Source organism: Hemibagrus wyckioides, linkage group LG07 (assembly GCF_019097595.1).
Source record: "Hemibagrus wyckioides isolate EC202008001 linkage group LG07, SWU_Hwy_1.0, whole genome shotgun sequence".
Lineage (NCBI taxonomy): Eukaryota > Metazoa > Chordata > Actinopteri > Siluriformes > Bagridae > Hemibagrus > Hemibagrus wyckioides.
In genome coordinates this window covers 6,608,471-6,622,572 of record NC_080716.1, presented here as the reverse complement: position 1 = coordinate 6,622,572, position 14,102 = coordinate 6,608,471, and the positions used below count along the sequence as shown (strand labels likewise).

General features: G+C 37.3%; 1 protein-coding gene across 2 annotated transcripts in view; it reads left to right on the top strand.

Moving 5' to 3' along the window:
- chd8 (chromodomain helicase DNA binding protein 8) overlaps positions 1 to 14,102 on the top strand; it is a 57,541-nt gene that overhangs the window by 27,227 nt on the left and 16,212 nt on the right. For both annotated transcript variants that reach the window (XM_058394025.1, XM_058394024.1), the window contains exons 13-23: positions 101 to 222; positions 1,348 to 1,591; positions 2,579 to 2,755; positions 3,012 to 3,155; positions 5,214 to 5,312; positions 6,672 to 6,831; positions 7,642 to 7,852; positions 9,034 to 9,229; positions 12,015 to 12,185; positions 12,282 to 12,572; positions 13,622 to 13,842. In XM_058394025.1, the coding sequence (XP_058250008.1) occupies positions 101 to 222; positions 1,348 to 1,591; positions 2,579 to 2,755; positions 3,012 to 3,155; positions 5,214 to 5,312; positions 6,672 to 6,831; positions 7,642 to 7,852; positions 9,034 to 9,229; positions 12,015 to 12,185; positions 12,282 to 12,572; positions 13,622 to 13,842 (2,036 nt within the window). The remainder of the gene's footprint in view (positions 1 to 100; positions 223 to 1,347; positions 1,592 to 2,578; positions 2,756 to 3,011; positions 3,156 to 5,213; positions 5,313 to 6,671; positions 6,832 to 7,641; positions 7,853 to 9,033; positions 9,230 to 12,014; positions 12,186 to 12,281; positions 12,573 to 13,621; positions 13,843 to 14,102) is intronic.

Genomic DNA, 14,102 nt, shown 5'->3' with positions numbered 1-14,102 from the left:
TGGCATGGATATTGCTTCTATAATGCTACCTTCAATTAAAAGTTATCTGTGTAGAATCTAGTGATGTTTGTCTTCATATTTATCCTAATCTTTTGGTTAGTCCCGCCCACCTGCAAGTGCATGGAAGAAACTGGAGCAATCACGAGAATACCGTAGTGGAAACACCCTCAGAGAGTATCAGCTAGAGGGAGTCAACTGGCTACTATTCAATTGGTATAACAGGTAATGAATCATCATGAATTTTCTTTGTAAGTGTGTAAGCTCACACTTACCCATTAATCAAATGTGATCAGTTAATGTAATTAGTTAGATTTATTTTCTACTATTTATCTAAAGCCCTATTTTGACTGGGGAGCTGGGACACTATAACGTCTTTTTCTAAGGTAATAATTACATCGGTTGTTGCTCTGGAATTTCAGATGGGACTGAATTAATCATGTCTATTTTTTTGTGCCGTTTGGGTAGATGGTGCCGTCCTTTCCTTCTTTAAAAATAACCTGTAGACAACACCCCATAAATCCGACATTGATAAAAATGTTACTATATTTTGTGAGAGATTTTTTTAGTGTTTTTTTTTTTTCCTTCTGTATGGAAACACCATGAGAAACATTTATTTTTCTCCTCTTGCTAAAATCATAGAGATCCCAAGTAGTGGCTAAGTTCAGAATGCAGAATAATAAAATGTAGATGAAACTGAAAGGAATTCTTGGTGCAGGGATGCTTTAGGGTTTTTTTTTTTTTGTAGTTCTTTACATCTAGCCTAACATATTATGGGTGTGTAACTTGCCAACAATCAAGCAGAACTTGACAGTAACTACAATTAAACTAAGCAGTAAGCATACAGTGTGGTCAAAAGGTCAGAGTCCACAACGTTCTTCTATTTTGATTATTTTAATATTCTTTTTTATTTTTTAATTTCAGTATTTTTCTATTTGGTATGTCCCCTTTTTGCTATAATGACACTGTGCTCAAGCTAGCCTGGTTTCCACAAGTTTGTTCAAATACTTGTAATCAATTTTATATCAAATTCATCAGTGCTATGAAAGATTAGGCATTAGGAGAATCTGACCTTTTGTAAGTATCAGAAATGAGCTTGTATTTGCATAGGGACCTATGAATAAGGAAAAATCCCTCATGCATTATTTACAGTCATCATACATTGTGAAGACAACCACATTTGTGCAGTTTACACAAAGAATTTGATGCTAGAGTATCTCTGCACTATCTTGTCCAAATTGTATTTGGGGCATTTTCTATGTAGCTTAATTCTTAATACAGCTTTTTTCTGTTTTTTTTTTTTCCCTCTCCTGTTTTTTTTTTTTCCTCTCCTGGATGAACACCTATTAGGCAGAATTGTATTCTGGCAGATGAGATGGGTCTTGGTAAAACCATCCAGTCAATAACCCTACTGTCTGAAGTATTTGCTACTGGAGTCCAGGGACCCTTTCTGATAATTGCTCCTCTCTCCACCATCACAAACTGGGAAAGAGAGTTTTCCACATGGACAGAAATGAATGCGATTGTCTATCATGGCAGCCTGGCCAGCAGACAAATGATTCAGCAGTATGAGATGTACTGCAAAGATGAAAAGGTTGGTTTTTGCGCATGCACTAACAGCAGTGTGATCTGATGTTTGCAAAAAGGAGTATGTTTTCTATGGTTTTGGTTTATACATTTATTATTAAATTCTAGAAATATGTAAGCAGTCACCAAATTTTCACTGGTCTTCTTATGACTCTTGCTTTTGCTTTATTCCACATTTCGAAATCAGTAAGCAGTGTACTGAACAATACTGCATAACTGGATTAAAGTAGTGTGAATTAATCCTAACTATATTTTGTTCAATTTAAGAAGCTTTTTTTTTTTTTTGTAGAAATTGGCAAGGGTGTAAAAAGTAATGTGAAATTAATTTGATTAATATTCATTAAAATAGAAATATCCAGGCAAAATGTACTCAGGTGAAAGTTCATACCTTTTTAAATATAGTTGATTATTAAAAACTAAAAGGTAGAAATTTCAGCTGATTAAATTAAGTTTGTCATGTTTTAGATGTTTTAGAGAATTTTGTGGTTTGAATGAAAAATCAGAAGCGATAATAGAGATAACCCTTAATAATAGCATTAATAACCATTAATAATAGCAAATAAAACAGGCCGTAGATTAAGACTTCAGTTTTCCTGTTACTACCCAAGTAATGAATGAAGTCGCAAATAATTAAGTATAGTAAGTAATTTCCATATTTGGATATTTAAATTGAATATTTATTCTGTCAGCCTGTAAAGATATTTATTTGAACAGTTTGTAGGTGTAGATTACTCTAAGTATGAATAATTACCATGTTTAATATTCTTTGGATTTGTATTGACAAAAAATCTGGTTTACATATTACCTATATTTAAACCCAGACCACAAAGTGAGTTGCCACATTATTATTATTAGTGTTATAATGCCTTTTATCTACAGTGTTTTTAGCTGTATTTGTATCTCTTGTATTATGGAATTTAATGACGTTGAAATGTTTGTTCATTATTTTGCTGAAACGTTAAATAATTGGTTATATATTTTCCCCTGTCTTAAGGGACACCTCATTCCTGGAGCTTATAAATTTGATGCTCTGATCACAACCTTTGAGATGATTCTGTCTGACTGCCCAGAACTGAGGGAGATCTATTGGCGTTGTGTGATCATTGATGAAGCACATCGCCTGAAGAACAGAAACTGCAAACTGCTCGACAGCCTTAAGATGCTGAATTTGGTGAGTAGGTGTATAAAATATTGCATTATTTACTAAAGCTTAGCGATGTGCTCATTGTTTGCACTCGAGCTTGTTTGTCAAACAAGAAATATTAGACCATCAAGCAATATAAAAGTACCTGCTTAATGGGGCATTATGTTATAATAGCAATACTAGTTAAAGTGGTCAGTGTCCTCATAAATTTGTGGACGCAAGTCTGTTCATGCTAAGATTCCAGAAATGAATCACAGTCAGCCATCTTACTTTCTAATTACAGGAGCATAAAGTGCTGTTAACAGGCACACCCTTGCAGAATACTGTGGAAGAGTTGTTCAGTCTGTTGCACTTCTTAGAACCTGCACAGTTCCCTTCAGAGACAGAGTTCCTGCGTGAATTTGGCAATCTCAAAACGGAGGAGCAGGTATACAAATTTACTTACATACATACGTTCATGCAGTCATGCTTACATTCATTCATACATACATACATACATACATACGAACGATCACCTGAACCAGATCTTATGTAATGAGGGAAAACATAAAAACCGCTGCTGTTGTCCTCACAGTTCTCTTCCAATAGGACCAGCTGGATGGCAAAAACAGTGCTAGTAGTACCTCGAAAGTAATTGGAGTCAAATAACGTTTGAACAAACAAGTTGAAAAGAAACATTTTGAGTGAGGGAAAAGACAGGTTTAACTCTGCTGTCAGAGGGATACAGTGGGTGTCAGATTTCTTCCTTCCTAATCTTTCAAAGACAGTGGTTCACAAGAACAAGGTCAAGCTGCTGACACTAGAGACAACTAGAGAGAGTGAGGAAACAACCCTCCACTGACCCGGATGATCGCCGACTCATTTGAATGCCACTAAACAACCAGAGGATGACATTAAAGTGACCTAAAAAAAAATGGCAAATGGCAGCTAGGGTGAAGTGTACGGCGCGGATGGTTTGAAACAGGCTCCTAGAGCCAAGGCTGAAGTCATGCAAAGCTATGCACTGAGAAGCAAAGGAGACTCAGGCTGAGGTTTGTAAAAGACCATAAGGATTGCACCATATAGGACTAGCAGAAGGTCATCATCTCTAAGTCCACTTCTCAGCTTTGTCTAACACCTAGTCGTCTAATGATTAGATGGAGACCCGGAGAGGCCTACAAGCCACAGTGTCTTGCACCTACTGTGAGCTTTGGTTTAGTCAGTGGTGATCTGGGGGTGCATTAGCGATGCTGAAATCAGGCACAATCATCTTTGTGAAGGGCGCATGAATCAAGCCACATACAAGGTTGTCCCAAAACAAAAGTTGCTTCCTTCTGCTCTGACAATGTTCCCTGACTCTGAGGATTGATTTTTCCAGCGGAACAATAATCCATGCCACACAGCCAGGTCAGTCAAGATGTGGATGGAAGACCACCACATCAAGACTATGTCATGGCCAGCCCAATATCCAGACCTGAACTCCATCCATTGAAAACCTCTGGAACGTGATCAAGAGAAAAGTGGATGGTCACAAGCCATCAATCAAAGCCAGGCTGCTTGAATTTCTTCTCCAGGAGTGGCATAGCTATGATTGAAAATCAGGGTTATTAAGTAGTTTCTTCTTCTTCTTTTGGCTTTTCTCTTCAGGGGTCACCACAGCGAATCATCTCTCTCTCCACCTATCCCTATCTTCTGCATCCTCAACACTTGCACCCACTAGCTTCATATTCTCATTTATTGCATCCATATGCCTCCTCTTTGGTCTTCCTCTTTGTCTCCTGCCTGGCAGCTCCATGTCCAACATTCTCCTATCAATATACTCTCTCTCCCTCCTCTGGACATGTCCAAACCATCTTAATTTGTCCTCTCTAACTCTGTCCCCCAAACATCCAACATGAGCTGTCCCTCTGATGTACTCGTTCCTAATCCTGTCCAACCGTGTCACTCCCAAAGAGAACTTCAACATCTTCAGCTCTGCTACCTCCAGTTCTGACTCCTGTCTCTTCCTCAGTGACACTGCCTCTAAACCATACAGCATGGCCGGTCTCACTACTGTCTTGTACACCTTCCCCTTGATTCTTGACACAGAACTCCCGACACTTTTCTCCACCCATTCCAACCTGTCTGCACTCGCTTCTTTACCTCTTTCTAGACACCTCCCTCTTCACTCTGTGCTGTAACTCCTTGTATTCCTGTCTATTCTCTTCAGTCCTGTCCATGTCCCTCTTCTTCTTGGCTAACCTCTTCCTCTGAAGACTATCCTGAACTTCCTCATTCCACCACCAAGTCTCCTTATCTTCTTTCCTCCTTCCAGATGACACACCCAGCACCTTTCTTCCTGTCTCCCTGATCAGTTTTCAGTAGTTTATAGAATACATAACGTACATATAAATAGTAAAACCATTGAAACTGATAATTTTGCAGGGATAATTTATTCCAGAGCTTTATTATACATACTTCAAAAAGAACCTAACGGTATCATTGTATATTTTTATCATCACATTAGGTGCAGAAATTGCAGGCTATTCTGAAACCCATGATGCTACGCAGATTGAAGGAGGATGTGGAAAAGAACTTGGCACCAAAGCAGGAGACCATTATTGAGGTATGAGTCCTATTAGATTAAACAATGTGCTTATTATTTGAATCCATAAAATGTCAGTTACTGAATGTCAACTGTATTCCACTCTATAGGCTAGCAGCACATTATCTGGTCTATTATTATAATTCAATCCCAAAACTTTTAGGAGTGAAAATATCCTGACCTATTTCTGAAAATATCCTAATCATTGTATTAGTGACCTCTTCTGTCACTGTATCAGTGCATGTTTAACATAGTCTTATGGTCTATACAGATATGTGTGTGTTATATTTACTAAACCATTGAATGAATTCTCAAGACACTTAAAATTCTCAAGACATTTCATTAGAGCTGGGCGATATGTCCTATAAATTGAATCTCCGATTTTTTTAAAACAAAATTCGATTTTCAATTTTAAAACGATTATTTTCTTAAAAATAATAAAAACTAGAGACTATATGATAGATTTTTTTAATTTGAGCAAAAACAATATAACCAAACATATGAACTGCTTATTTGGACTAAAAGTGCAAACTTGCTTTCGCCAAGTTTTTTTTTTGTTATTTTAGAAAAACAATAATCAATACAAAAACATAAAAACCTTTTTTTGGGATTAATAAAGTGCAAACTTTCACCAGTCTTTATAAATCCCTCATATTTTGCTAGAATAATTAGAACTTGTAAAGTGCAAACTGCAGACTTAACTTACTTTTTATAAAATAAATAATTGTCACCTGAAGAAAAATCCGTGAAGAAAAACAATTTTGTAAAGCAGTTCAACATTCAACTAACACGCTAAATAAAATCAAACAGGTGCCAGACAGCATTTTACATCTGTGTATATGGGCACAATCAGGGGCGTAAAAAATATAAATGAATAAATAAATTACATTAAATAAAATAAAGGTTTGACTAACAGGGTAGGATGGTAAACTTACTGCAGCATTCCACTGTATTGCATAGATGTGTTTTATAACATTTGAGTACTGAACAAGCCAAATACGAGTCTTCCTGATCACACACACACACTTGTCCTCTGATCCTCGCTCTGCGTCGCGGAACTACGGAAGCTCGCTCTGCCAAACCAAAGTGAAATTGTAAAATTGATTTTTGTTTTTCAACATCGACATAAACCATAAAATTCGAATTAATCGATAATAACGATTAATCGCCCAGCTCTACATTTCAGATAATAATAATAGTATCTTCTATAACTGTATACTATCAAATAGTGTAATTGTGTAAACAGGAACTTGGAACAGGCACTTCAACCTTTAAATAATTATTGTGTTATCACTAAATTGGTGTACACTGTTACACTGTACTTTAAATGGATGGGGATAATATTTTTAAGATCTAAGTGCTAAGTTGTTTTTCCTTTAGGTGGAGTTGACCGATGTGCAGAAGAAGTACTACCGTGCTATTCTAGAGCGTAACTTCAGCTTCTTGAGCATGGGAGCTAATCATAACAGCAACGTTCCTAATCTTCTTAACACCATGATGGAGCTCCGCAAATGCTGCAACCACCCTTATTTAATTACAGGTCTCTCTCCTAATTTCTGTTTATACCTCTGTCATTTTATGCATCTTGTAACCTTCCAGTATCCTGAGGATTGTTGTAAACCCATTTTTAGATCATTATAGTCATGACCAAAGCCCACTTACTAGCTAATTCTCCCCATCACACCGCGGATTTGGTAAGGTGAGGACATGCTTTCATTCAAGACACAAGATGTCAAACCCTTCAGCTTTTCAAACTACTGCTAACGTTGTGTGATATTGTATGGTAGCTATAGAGGAATGTGTTTGTGGCACAGTTCCACATATTTAAGATTACAGTTTGGGAAAGAGTAGTGCTGTCCTTCCTATCAGGGGCCAGTTATGCTTTCTTGGAGCTGTGACATGTTCAGGATTCAAACTTGTACTCTCCCGATGATGGAGCAAATTCTTTTTTTGTAGCACCTTTCACAAGCTGTCTTAACTCCATACAGGTGATTTCAGTCAACCGTTAGGAAGATTGCTGCATCATGCCTAATTTGTTAAATGGCTTATAACATTTGATCACTTAACTTCCTGTGTTCCTTATTATGAGTTGTTCATGCACCTAATCTTTAAATGTGCCAACTTTTGCACTTATAGACTATGTGCATCGTGACTTAATGTATTAGAAGTTTTGATCAAGTGTAGCTTGGTGAAATGGATGCATGTGCATATGTCTTTGATCAGCTGAAGTAGTTTGCTTGATCAAACACACCGCATTTGATGTGGGTAATCCCTAACTTTCTTCTTTTCAGGGTACTGCAAATACATACCTAGCATTTAACTTTTTTACTGCATGTGTGAATCTGTTCAGGTGCTGAGGAGAAAATAGTGGCTGAACTTCGAGAGGTGTACGATGCGTCAGCTCCGGACTTCCACCTTCAGGCCTTGGTGCGCTCAGCAGGGAAACTGGTCCTTCTAGATAAGTTGCTGCCTCGTCTCAAGGCTGGTGGACACAAAGTACTTATCTTCTCCCAGATGGTGCGCTGTCTGGACATTCTAGAAGATTATCTTCTCCACAAGAGGTAGAAGAAAATATTTAAAAACCCTTTTGTTTTGAACCAGTGTGAAAAAAAGTGTTATATTAAAGGTCTAATTTACTGTATGGTTTTGTTTTAACAAATATAAAAAGTTACACAGTTATATAAAATGACTAGAAGTCTTGGTGGAGAGAAAAACATTCAAGATATAAAATAGTTAACTGAGGCAGATTATGTTTCATATTGTTGATTGTTGTTTATGTGAAAGCTAATTATCTGACCAGAAAGCGCTAGAGGGTTCAGAAAGTGAAGCTTATAAAGCAAACGGAAACAGCTGATCTGTCCATTTTGCAAGGATTGTGCATTTGTTACAACCTTTATTTCATACCTGTTTTTTTTCAGTTTCACTATAAAATATATAGTATATTTACTAACAATAATTTCAACAAATGTTACACAATAATATTTTACAAAATCTGATTCTTATCTTAAATGGTTTGAGCAAGGCATATTGTAGTTGTTTCAAATGTTTGTATCCTCTGACAATGTACCTTTTTTATATAACCTTAGCAATAATACATTCTGTGGTCAAAAGGACAACTGACCTGATAACACTCTTTTTGAACAATGCATTACAGATTTAGTCCCCTTTTGCTCATATAGATAATAGTCTAATTATAGAATTTAATAATTTATTCTTATTTCTAGTTAATTAGTTATTTTTTATTTTTTTATTATTATTTTTCATTTCCCCCTCCCCTTTCTCTGTTTTCTTCTTTTGTAAAGCTGCTTTGAGACAATGTTCATTGTAAAAGGCGCTATACAAAAGAAATTGAATTGAAATTGAATTGAATATAGGAACTCACACACTTTTGGGAATGTTTTCCACTAAGTTTTAGAATGTGGTTTTGGGGATTTAGCCACAGGAGCATTACATTAGGACATTACATTAGGTCCCATTAGTTTCAGTGATACTACAACATACAAAGACATCCTATACAATTCTGTGCTTTCCGATTTTGTGGCAACAGTTCAGGGATAAACCTCATACGAGTGTGATGGTCAGGTGCCTTTTAACATTTGGCCATATACAGTAGTTACCTCATAAGTTAAAGTCTACTTTAAATATAGCTTGACCTTCTGAAAGCAACATTATTTTGAGTAAGATTAATTTAATTGGATTGCTAACAGGATGTTCATCACATCTATTTACTTATTTTTACCAGATATCTCTACGAACGCATTGATGGTCGAGTAAGAGGAAACCTTCGTCAGGCAGCCATTGATCGCTTCAGTAAGTCAGACTCTGACCGGTTTGTCTTTTTGCTGTGTACCCGTGCTGGAGGATTGGGTATTAATCTGACTGCAGCTGACACTTGTGTCATATTCGACTCTGACTGGAACCCACAGAATGACCTTCAGGTGAGATTTTGCACTGCTCCCACTTTTTTTTTACTATATTTATGCACAGAATTATTCTCATTTTTCCCGACGACTCTGTGAGGTGATCTGCTCTGAACAGCTGGAATCCCGTTAGATGTAGCGCGCTGTTCAGGATGGCTCAGTTCAGCCAGGTTTCACTTTCTGATTTAAGGCTCCAGACAGAGTCTCATGCAAACACCAGTCACTGGACAATGTTTCCACAGATGATCTAAGCATGCTGTTGTTGGTTCTACGAAGAGCAATCTCATTCTGCATCCTGACCTTTATACACCTGAAATTTATTTGAGAAATTAGCACGTCATCGAGTCTAGATTGAAGTTGCTCATTTTCATCCTTTAACGCATCTACAGTCTTCCTCGTTTTGCCTCCTTTTTATGAGGCAAAACCTGCTTGAAGTGCATTGGCATTTTTTCCTTTTTTGTTCTTAGGTATTTTGGGTTAACTTTTGAAATTAGTAATAGCCCAGTCCTATATACAATATTCTCTGTTCCATCAAACATTCCCTGAGAACCATGCTTAGTGATGTACTTAACAATCAGCTCTTCCTTTTTCACAATCTTATTGAATTAATTTGATTAATTCAGTAGCTGTGCACAACTTCAGTGACTACATGGGATCTAGTTACTTTAAGATACCAGTTAGTCTGTTTATTCACAGCTCCAGTAGTTTGGACGCAAAATGAATAAAACAACCACAATAAATTGGGCGTTTAACCCTTAGGAGTCTGCAGGTGTTTTGGAGCCCTGAAGAAGTTCTGACATGTCCTGATATTTTTGTGATTTTCAGTCTGCTAAAGCTAAAGTCTGATTTTATATATATATATATATATATATATATATATATATATATATATATATATATATATATATATATATATATATATATTAAAAAACCTGTCCACAAAAATACATGCAGGGTAAAACAGCAAGCTGGTGTCCGGGGGCGTGGCCTTGTATGTAGATTACCCAGACTGTTTTCCCTGTGAATAGCGTGTGGGCGTGCCCCACCTCAGCTCATTATCAGATTCTCAGAAATATTGATTCACATTCATATTGTTTCACACGGATTACATAAATTGAGAATGTTTGTTTTCGATGTGACTTGCATCATTTAAGAGTAGACCCTTCAAGCTTTCTATAGATATATTTCTCATGTCTGTGTGTGCAGTATTCGCGGAGTTTCAGTTCATTTTAATGAGGCATTTCAAAAATATTTTCGCAGAGACCGAGACGGCTGAAAGCGCAACCTGAATATTTTCTTTATTTTACAAAAGCACAATGTTTTGTGGATATTGTGAGTGTACATATATAAAATAGACCCTTTACAGATTCAGATGATGTACTACACTTATGTGTATGATCAAAAATGACGGAGCATTTTAAGTTCTTTTCACGGTTACCGGAAAAAAATGAAAGTGTTCCCGCCGACTCCTAAGGGTTAAACTTAAAATTCTCACTGTTTCACATACAGCCACACTCCGTCAGACCTCAAGTCCAACTACAGTAACACTCACAGTACATCGGACAAAAGCACACTACCTCGGGTTTTGTGTTATATTTTGAAACAGTTGACTTAGCCACAGTACTTCAGGCTTTAGTTTAAAACACTGTCACAGTACGTCTGACAACCACACTACCTCGGGTTATTGTTTTAAACTTTACAGAGCAGTGGTATGTCGAGCTCTATACATTACATTATCACAAGTTTCACTTACTTTAGTAACCATCTAGTTATAATTTGGCCACCACACTGCGTCGGGCTGATTCACTTACTTTACCATCTTGCCAGAATTATAACAACTACACAAGTTTCAGTTACTTTAGAAACAACTGTCACCACAGTGCATCGGGTTGATTCAGTTCCATTAGAAATAATTAATAACTCCTTCTGCTTATGCTCAATAACTCAAGTTCTATTCTGCCCTTAACTTTTTCTTTTCTACATTTTTTTTTAAACAAGGGGGTTCCCTAAATAAAAAAACAGCTTAACAGAACAAAAATCTGTTTTTCTTAACTTTCCATGCTTTTTTGGAAACTGGGTGACTAGCCAGTGTAAGAAAAATAAAACGATGAGGGTGTCAAAGATCTAAATGTTGAACAAGTTTATTGCAGCGTAGCAGTGACAAAATACACAAAGTGCTTTGGGTTCATCAGGGCCAAAGAGAAAGCAGAAACTGAGTGTAAGAACTGAGGATCACCTATATGGTCGGGTGATGCTATCGTCTAGCCGGATGACTTTCAGTGGTAATCACGGTCACGTGCACCTTGGCTTGGTATTGTTACAGGTGTTTTAACCCAAATGATGGGGCGTTACTTAATGGCAATCATGGTCACATATACCCTTTGTTAAGTGCAGTACTGTGAAGTGGAATCTGGGTTGAAGCAGTCTGTAATTTTCTTATATTCCAGTATATTCACGTTGGATTCTCCAGTATGCATTTCAAACCTGCATAATTCAGCAAGGTTGTGTGGAAAAGCACCAGTGTGCTTTGAATCAATGACTGTGTTTTTTGTTCAGTTCACACAATAGCAATATTGGATTTAATATTGTCAGAGGAGGTGATTTTTCATTTCTGCTGAACCCCTAAAAGCCTGCACTGTGTTCTGAATATCATTGCAACTACCTTACAACTTTATTTCTGTCTCTTTTCTATTAATGTTTTCAGATTCAGTGTAGATTTATTTGGAAGACTAGAATTGTTTACTACTTCATAAATGTTCAAGAGCTCTACAAATCTATCCATATCTGGTGGTTCTCTTCCCAGGCTCAGGCACGTTGCCATCGTATTGGCCAGTCCAAGGCAGTAAAGGTATATCGTCTCATCACCAGAAACTCCTATGAGCGGGAGATGTTGGACAAAGCTAGTTTGAAGTTGGGACTGGATAGGGCTGTGCTTCAAAGCATGAGTAGCAATAAAGACAATAATGTCAATGGGGTAAGTATTGTATTTCTTTATGTATTGTATATGTTCTATGTTTTACATACGTCACACCAAAACATGCATTAAAACAATGACTGGATTCATTCAAAGGTTCACCAGTTCACCAAGAAGGAAATTGAAGATTTGCTAAGAAAGGGAGCTTATGCTGCAATTATGGATGAGAATGATGAGGGCAGCCGTTTCTGTGAAGAAGACATTGACCAGATCCTTCAGAGGAGAGCCACCACTATTACCATTGAGAGTGAGGGCAAGGGATCCACCTTTTCTAAGGCCAGCTTTGTGGCATCAGAAAATCGGACTGACATTGCTCTGGATGACCCAGAATTTTGGCAGAAGTGGGCTCAGAAAGCAGACATCGACTTGGATACCATAAATAGGAAGGTATGAATTTGTTGATTGCTAAATTTCAAATTCAAAGGGAATTAGAATAGGTGGCTATGTGGCTTTTTTTAACCTCTTAGCCATAGTAAGAACTTATAGATTGGAGTTTCAACTTTCTTTTCCTCTTCCTTGCCTTTCAACAACCTGCACCTTTTAATTGAACCCAAACTTTTTTTTACGTGGTCAGAATGTTGGAACGTGTGTTTCCTGTTGCCCAGCTGTGCCCTTTTAGATTGATTTATTTAAACACTTGATTGCTCTGAATTCTTGGTTTGCATCCTGTGTTTAACAATGAAAACTGTATTTGTTGATAAGAATAACCCTGAAACAGTCTATCAGTGACCATCAGTCTGTACAGGGGAGAGGTGAAGTTATCACAATCCACTTTTTGAGGAATATATTTTTTGATCTCAAACCCAAATGACTTCAGCGCAAAAATAAATAAATAAAAATTATTATTTAGCCAAAAGTAGGTGAATGCCTGACCATGCCAAATATATGAGGGCTGTCCTCAACTTTTTCCACAAAGTTGGAGGCAGATGAATGAACTTTACCCTCTAGCATTAAGGGTTCTCCTTCACTTCATATGGGGTCTAGCCTAAATCTGTTCTGGCATGACAATGCTCTAGAGCACAAAGTGGGGTCCATAAGGCAACTACAAGAGCAAGGGTTTGTTTGAAAGAACTGGTGTGGCCTGCACGTAGTCCTTACCATTATCTCACTGATCACCTTAGAGATGTATTGGAGCATTAACTGCGTGCCAGGTCCCCTTGCCCAACTTCAGTGCCCAGTCTCATTAATGCTGTTGTAGTTTAATTAACTCAAATCCACACACAACCTTCCAAATCTAGTGGAGGCAGGTTATAGCAGCAAGCAGAGGGCCAACTCCCTATTAATGCCATGTCTTTGAAATAGAATATTCAGCAAGCATATATGGGTGTTATGGTCAATGTGCTATCTGTAATATACCATCTAACCATTATCTATGCCTTATTCTCTTACTTACATTCTATTCTTTTGTTCCTTTATATTTGACACATTGTTTATAGAATACCCTTGTGATTGATACTCCACGTGTAAGAAAGCAGACACGACAGTACTCTTCTCTTCGTGGGGAAAGTGGTGAGCTTTCAGACTTGGACAGTGATGATGAGTATCCACCACAAAATTCTCGGCAGGCCCGAGCCTCACGCCGCGCTGAACGTCACTCGGGTGGTGGCTATGGCCGCACTGACTGCTTCAGAGTGGAGAAACACCTGCTGATTTATGGGTACCCAACAGTTTTTTGTTGTTACAAAAAGCAGTCTAATGTGTCTAAAGTGCTATAGCATGTAATAGCGATTTTAGGGCTGTTTGTCATGGTATAGCTTTTGATCCTCCAGAACATCTAATATTAGATGTCAAGTATTATGTACAATAGCTGTCAAGTATTATGTACAATAGCTTTCAAAAACCAAATTAAATTTATTGAAACCTAATGTAAACATGTTCGCAATAGTCAACCAGTATAAATACACATAGCCAAGAACT